Genomic DNA, 7108 nt, shown 5'->3' on the forward strand with positions numbered 1-7108 from the left:
GATGATTATATTGGCTCGGGACTCAGTTCAGGAGCATGCTTACCTACAGAGGTCTGCTCAGCACTCCATAACCTTGAAGCTGGAGATGATCCATAGGTCAAAGAAATGCGGCTGGGGAAGGTAAACCCCCACGCCGCTATTGATGAAGCGGAGGGGGCGGGTGGGAAAAGAGGGGGGCGCGCCTCAGCGCGCGGATTAGGAGGGGCGGGGGAACGTGCGCGGGAGCAAGGGCGGCGGGCGCGGGCTCGCCACGCCTTTATAAGGCGTGGGCGGCGAGCATCGCCCTCTTTTCCCTCCCTTTCGGCCGGCAGCGAGCGACCGGAGCGGCTCGCGAGCAACGCGCGCACGTGGCCTAAGGGTAGAGGGAGAAGCCGCGGCTTGCCTCGCGCCTTGCCTCGCAGTTTGCGGGGGACAGCGGCGCTTGTCGGAGCCGTCTGACGGAGCCTGGTTAAGGCTCTGCAGCAGGGGTATTGTGCAAGGGAGGCTCGCGGATGGCCCCCAAGAAGCGGCAGCGTGGGGTTGGCTCCTCCGGGGCCGGGTCAGGCGGAGGCTCGGATCCCCAGCCCCAGCCAACCCAAGGTGGGGGGGGCGCCCGGGCCGTTAGGGCTAGCGCAAAACGCGCTCGGGATAAATGGACCTCGGCCATCGGGCTGGGGCAGAGGGCAGACTCATTAACACCATCAGCCCAGGGGAGAGGGGAGGCCGGGGCTGGGTCCTGCGGCAGCGCAGGGCAGTCACGGGACAGGAGGGCACGGCAAGGAAGGAGGGGATCTCCCTCCCAGCCTCGGCGATTATCTGCTGCCTCATCCAGTGGCGGTGAGGCGCAAGAGCTGGAGCCTGGGCCTATGCAACGGGGGAGGTCTCGGAGGAGGAGGCCTGCCCCTTTGATCCCTCAGGGGCCTCCTCCGCAGGGCTCATTTGGGGGCGGAAGGAGGAGGCCTGTACAGGCAGCCACATCCGGGAATTCCTCAGGGAGAAAGCAGAGGGCTAGCAGGCAGGGTCCTCAAGGGATCCTGGATAGCAGCAGCTCTAGTGAGGCTGGGGCTGAAGGAAGGTCTACCACTTCCCAAGAAGAAGGGAGCCCGCGAGAGGGTAGCTCTTCAGCATATTGGCAAGGCTACGCTCAAGCAGTTGCTCAATTATCTTCGGGGGGTGCCAGGCGGCAACGTCGGGCGGGATCCAGCCCTTCCAGTTCTAGCAACTCAAGTTCTGGATCTGAGAGCAGTGAGCCACCTAGGTCACGGCATAGGAAGAAGCACAGGAAGCCAGGTCACAAGAGACGGGGCAATAGGCGTAGCTCAACTTCGGGTGAGTCCTCAACTGGGGATGAGTCTGAAGAGGCACATAGAGACGGGCGGTACTGGCTGGAAGGTGCCTTTGTGCCAGGCCTTCCTGCCTGGCTGCACAAACGCAGGCGCGAAGCCAAGAGGTTGCTGGAAGCAGACGGGGTACTTGGATCCAGGAAGGAGCCGCCAGCCAAGTACACGGATGCTGACGCCCCTCCAGGGATTCATCTCCCGAAAAAATTGCGGGAGCGAGCCCTAGAGGGCTACTTCGTGGATATGTTTGCTTTTGTACGCCAAGGGAAGCGGGGGGGCGACACGGGCAAAAAGAGGGACAAGAAGGGCACAGAAGTTCCAAAATGCGAGAGATCATTCAATAATTGGTTACGTGGGTTTGCCGAGTTCATGGCGCTAGTGGTGGCGGCGTATCCTGAAAGGGGCTGGCACTTGGCCAGATACCTGGCTCACGTTTTGGAGGCCAGGGAGCACGCTGGGGAAGAGGCCGCACTAGTTTACGACCAAGACTTTAGAGAGCTTGCCTCATATAATGCTTCAGCCAGGTGGGACTTAAAGCACCACGACACCTGGCTGGTGAAGGTGGGGCCCAGTGTCCGCCTGCACAAGGATAGGGACCGGAGGAGTGTGCCTGGCAGGCGAAGTTCCAGTTTGCCTTGCTGGGACTATAATCGCAAGAGTTGCAAAAGGCAGCCCTGTCGTTATAGCCACACGTGCGAGCAGTGTGGAGGCGGGCATACCGCTCTGGCTTGTAATAAGGGCCAGCAGCCCTTTCGTGGGCCCCGGTCTTCCGGCAAGAAGGATGGAGGACCGGGACAGAGTGGCCCTTCTTCCAGCACCAAGTCAGCTTGAGTCCACCCCGGCAGACTTGCTGTGCTTGGCACAGTCGCCAGTCAAGGTGGAGGCTCTAAAGACGGTGCTTTCCAGGTACCCTAACAGGGGCGATGCGGCATACCTCTTGGCTGGGTTTACAGAGGGGTTTCGTATTCCCTTCCAAGGGGAAAGGGTGGCTACGGATTGCCGCAACTTGAAGTCAGCAAGAGATGCCCCCAGGATTGTTCAGGAGAAAATAGACAAGGAGAGGGAGGCAGGCCGGATCGCTGGGCCATTCATGCAGCCTCCGTTAGCAAATTTGCGGGTTTCCCCACTGGGGGTGGTGCCAAAAAAGGCGGCCAACCAATTTCGGCTCATTCACCATCTTTCCTACCCCAGGGGGTCATCCGTCAATGATGGTATTGCCCCGGAACTATGCACCGTGAGATATGCATCCTTTGACAGGGCAGTGGATATAGTTCGGTCCTGTGGAGGGAGCGCCCTCATGGCGAAGTGCGATATACAATCGGCTTTTCGCCTTCTGCCAGTCCACCCTGCTGACTTCAATTTGCTTGGCTTTAAATTTGGGGGGCAATGGTTTGTAGATAAGTCCATGCCCATGGGCTGTGCGATTGCTTGCGCAGCCTTCGAGGCATTTAGTTCCTTTCTGGAGTGGGCAGTGGGGCAATCAGGCCAGTTTACGGAACTGACCCACTACTTAGATGACTTTTTCTTTGCGGGGCCTGCAAACTCTGATCAGTGTGCCCGCAGGTTGGCAGAATTTCAAAAGGTGGCAGGTGAGCTTGGGGTTCCTTTGGCCCCAGAGAAAACGGAAGGGCCGGCTACAAAGCTGACTTTCTTAGGCATAATGCTGGATTCTGAACAGGGTTCGTCCAGCTTGCCAAGGGAGAAGCTTGCTAAACTACAGGGGCTTTTAGATGTGGCCCTCGGCAGGCACAAGGTCACTTTAAGGGAGCTGCAAATCTTGCTAGGGCATCTGAACTTTGCCTGCCGAGTGGTCTCCCCGGGCAGGGCATTCTGTGCCCGGTTAGCTCGAGCCATGGCAGGAGTTAGGGCCCCGGGCCACCACATCAGGCTCACAAAAGGCATCAAAGAGGACCTTAGAGTCTGGCAAACGTTTTTGGAGCGGTTTAATGGGGTTGCCATTTGGCAGACCCCGTTACTGGTGGGCGATGCCCTTCAGGTTCACACCGATGCCGCAGGCAGTTCAGGTTTCGGCATCATTTACCGGAACCGGTGGTGTGCCAAGGCATGGCCAGAGACATGGGCGCCTGAGGTCCTGAGGGACCTGACATTCCTGGAATTGTTCCCTATCCTGTTGGCAGTGGTCCTGTGGAAGGACGATTTCGCCAACAGGAGGGTTCTCTTCTGGTGTGACAATCTGGCAGTGGTGCAGATCGTCAACAAACAGAGTTCCAGGTCAGAGAGGGTTATGCGATTGGTGCGTCGATTGGTTCTTTCTTGCCTGCAGAACAATATAAAATTTTCCGCACGGCATGTGCCGGGCATGCAGAACGAGATCGCAGATTCTTTATCTCGTTCACAGAGCGCCAGATTTCGCCAACTCGCCCCAGGAGCACAGGAAGAGCCGGAGGACTTCCCAATCGAACTATGGGGTCTTGGCGAAGACTGATTCTGCAGGCAGTCCTGGGATCCATGGCTGGTTCCACGCAGCGGGCCTACGCATCAGCGGCCAGGGGATTCCAGTCTTTTGCCAGGGCATGCGGGCACAAGTCTTCATGGCCCATGAGTGAATCCGTTTTGTTGCAGTACTTGGCAAACTTGCAGGCCAAGGGCATAGCTCCAAGCACCATGAGGGTTCACTTAGCGGGCCTTTCCTTTTACAGCAGGCTCCTCGGGAAGTGGGACCCTGGCTCGTCATTTTTAGCCAGACGGGCCGTGGAAGGCTGGAGACGACAGGCCCCTGCACGCAGGGATCTCAGGCGTCCCATCACACGTAGTCTTCTGCTTCAACTGGTCCAGCAGCTGCCCAGAGTTTGCCAGGATGATTTTGAGGTCACACTGGCGAAAGCAGCTTTTGCTCTGGCGTTTTTCGGGGCATTCAGGAGCAGCGAACTCCTCTCTCCAACCACGTCAAGGGAATGCAGGACATCCCTGGGAGTTAGGGACGTACTAGCAAGCAGGGCCCGGTTAGAAATTATACTGCGCCGGTCTAAGACTGACCAGCTTGGGAAGGGGACGCGCATAACTCTGAGTCGGTCACGGCACAGGAGGCTGTGCCCAGTCCGAAACACCAGAGCTTATTTAGCAGTGCGGCCTAGCCAGCCCGGTCCTTTGCTGATACACAAGGATGGGTCCTGTCTGTCTAGGTACCAATTTACAGCAATATTGAGAGGATGCCTTCGTAGGGCAGGCCTGGATGCTCGTTTTTACAGCTCTCATTCCTTTCGAATCGGGGCTGCCACGCAAGCATTTTGGCACGGGGCCTCCCCGAAACAAATAATGGGTCTGGGCAGGTGGCGTTCACTTGCATACAAGGGTTATGTACGGCCTTCCGCTGGGAGTAACCTATAATCTGTTTCAGGGCCAGTTACTCCAACTCACCTGGTGATGATCGTGGGGCACAGCTTTGTTTTCTGGGCACACCGATATGCCATCAACTCTGGCTGGACGCTGCACCTGGGCCTCGGAGATGCTGTCACCATTCGTTGGCTGGGAAAGAGAGGAATGCGTTGGCCTGCATTGTGGGACACGGTGGCTGGAGCAGTGCACGAGTTCGGGACCCCAGCTGTTCTGGTAGTACACTTGGGGGGTAATGACTTACCTGGGATGAAGGGTGTGCAGCTGATCAACGTGATCACGGAAGATTTGAAGGCTCTGCAGTTGCGCCTCCCGGAAACGCAGATCATATGGTCCAGCATCGTGGAGAGACTTGCTTGGCGAGGGGCTAGGTCTCCTCTAGCGGTCAATCGAACTGTTCGCAAAGTTAATAAGGTTGTGTTCCGTGCGGTTACGAAATGGGGGTGCAGGGTTTTAGATCATGCAAATATTCACAGTGCCATGCCGGGGCTCTACAGGAATGATGGAGTTCATCTATCTTCCAGGGGTTTAGACACATGGCTGGAAGGGATAAGGGCCACACTTCAGCTCAGCATCCAGACAGGGGCATTGTTGGCGGGAACGCGGCATTTGCAATGCCAGCGTTCTTGTGGCGGGATTGGCACGGACAGAGAGCCTGTCAGTGGCAGTTCAATCGGAGGATTGAACGAATGATGCTGGGGCCCCAGATGCTGGGGCGGCTTGGAGCAAGTTAGGTCACCCGGCTGGGTGGCTGGAAGCTTGCTGAGCCAGGTGGCCTATGTGGGCAGAGGAGGTTTGCGCCTTCTTCTGCCACAGTAGGTTGGAACACCTCCTGAGATCAGGAAAGCGGCAAGGGAGACTTGTGTAACAAAATGAAGGACACAAGGGAATCCCTGTGCCGCTGGGTTAAAAGGTTGATAAAAGGGACAGGCTTCAGTTCCGTGCCAAGCTTTGGGCCAACAATGTTGTGTTATAATAAAGCTGTGGCCATTTGTTAACCCAGCAGAGGTGTCTGTGTCCTTATTCCCACCTAAACCCCCCAACTGCAAGTCAAATGCGGCTGGGGAAGGTAAACCCCCACGCCGCTATTGATGAAGCGGAGGGGGCGGGTGGGAAAAGAGGGGGGCGCGCCTCAGCGCGCGGATTAGGAGGGGCGGGGGAACGTGCGCGGGAGCAAGGGCGGCGGGCGCGGGCTCGCCACGCCTTTATAAGGCGTGGGCGGCGAGCATCGCCCTCTTTTCCCTCCCTTTCGGCCGGCAGCGAGCGACCGGACCCCACCCACCCTCCCTATTTTTTGAGGGTTATTATGTTTTGTTTCATGTTTTTGAACTGTTGTTAAACTTTACTATGCATGACAAGTCACAGCTTTAGAGGGGCGGGATTGGCACGGACAGAGAGCCTGTCAGTGGCAGTTCAATCGGAGGATTGAACGAATGATGCTGGGGCCCCAGATGCTGGGGCGGCTTGGAGCAAGTTAGGTCACCCGGCTGGGTGGCTGGAAGCTTGCTGAGCCAGGTGGCCTATGTGGGCAGAGGAGGTTTGCGCCTTCTTCTGCCACAGTAGGTTGGAACACCTCCTGAGATCAGGAAAGCGGCAAGGGAGACTTGTGTAACAAAATGAAGGACACAAGGGAATCCCTGTGCCGCTGGGTTAAAAGGTTGATAAAAGGGACAGGCTTCAGTTCCGTGCCAAGCTTTGGGCCAACAATGTTGTGTTATAATAAAGCTGTGGCCATTTGTTAACCCAGCAGAGGTGTCTGTGTCCTTATTCCCACCTAAACCCCCCAACTGCAAGTCAATATTATATGATACAACCTTCCAGGGAATGTGCTCCATCATGATTGTTGTTGTTGTTAGGTGTGAAGTCGTGTCCGACCCATCATGACCCCATGGACAATGATCCTCCAGGCCTTCCTGTTCTCTACCATTCCCCGGAGTCCATTTAAATTCGCACTGACTGCTTCAGTGACTCCATCCAGCCACCTCATTCGCTGTTGTCCCCTTCTTCTTTTGCCCTCAATCGCTCCCAGCATTAGGCTCTTCTGCAGGGAGTCCTTCATTCTCATGAGGTGGCCAAAGGATTTGAGTTTCAATCATGATGGTGGTGGACTCTAAATGGGATTGTTCCCACACATCTCTGTCCATACTCATAGGGCCCCACCACTAACCTTGTAGCACTGCTGCAATGATATATGCATATAATGAAGAGATCTATAAGACATAGAATGAAGAATTGGCCTTACACAGGAAATTCCATAGATGTCCACAGTGAAAAAAAAAGTATTTCCCTATCTTCACCAAGCCTACCAATTGGTTCCCTATTTGGCCTTCTCTACTTTTGCCAGGGCGATCCATGTCATGGTCACCTCCTGACTGGATTAGTGTAATGTAATCTACATAGGGCTGCCCTTGGAAATATTTCAGAGAATTCAGGAG

The 7108-nt window shown here is 56.1% G+C and overlaps 1 protein-coding gene across 2 annotated transcripts; it reads left to right on the top strand.

Moving 5' to 3' along the window:
- The first annotated feature begins 310 nt into the window (after positions 1-310).
- LOC143837288 (uncharacterized) lies at positions 311-5766 on the top strand. 2 transcript variants are annotated; one of them, XM_077336918.1, is made up of 2 exons: positions 311-2225; positions 4678-5766. In XM_077336918.1, the coding sequence occupies exon 1, from the start codon at positions 492-494 to the stop codon at positions 2148-2150; it is 1659 nt and encodes a 552-aa protein (XP_077193033.1). In that variant the 5' UTR covers positions 311-491; the 3' UTR covers positions 2151-2225; positions 4678-5766. The 2 variants fall into 2 exon arrangements, with proteins under 2 accessions (XP_077193033.1, XP_077193034.1); XM_077336919.1 differs by having other exon boundaries at positions 311-579.
- The last annotated feature ends 1342 nt before the right edge of the window (positions 5767-7108 follow it).

Source organism: Paroedura picta, chromosome 5 (genome assembly GCF_049243985.1).
Source record: "Paroedura picta isolate Pp20150507F chromosome 5, Ppicta_v3.0, whole genome shotgun sequence".
Lineage (NCBI taxonomy): Eukaryota > Metazoa > Chordata > Lepidosauria > Squamata > Gekkonidae > Paroedura > Paroedura picta.

What these genes read in the sequence shown, in the direction of transcription:
- LOC143837288 (XM_077336918.1), top strand. Translation starts at nt 492, where the DNA reads ATGGCCCCCAAGAAGCGGCAGCGTGGGGTTGGCTCCTCCGGGGCCGGG.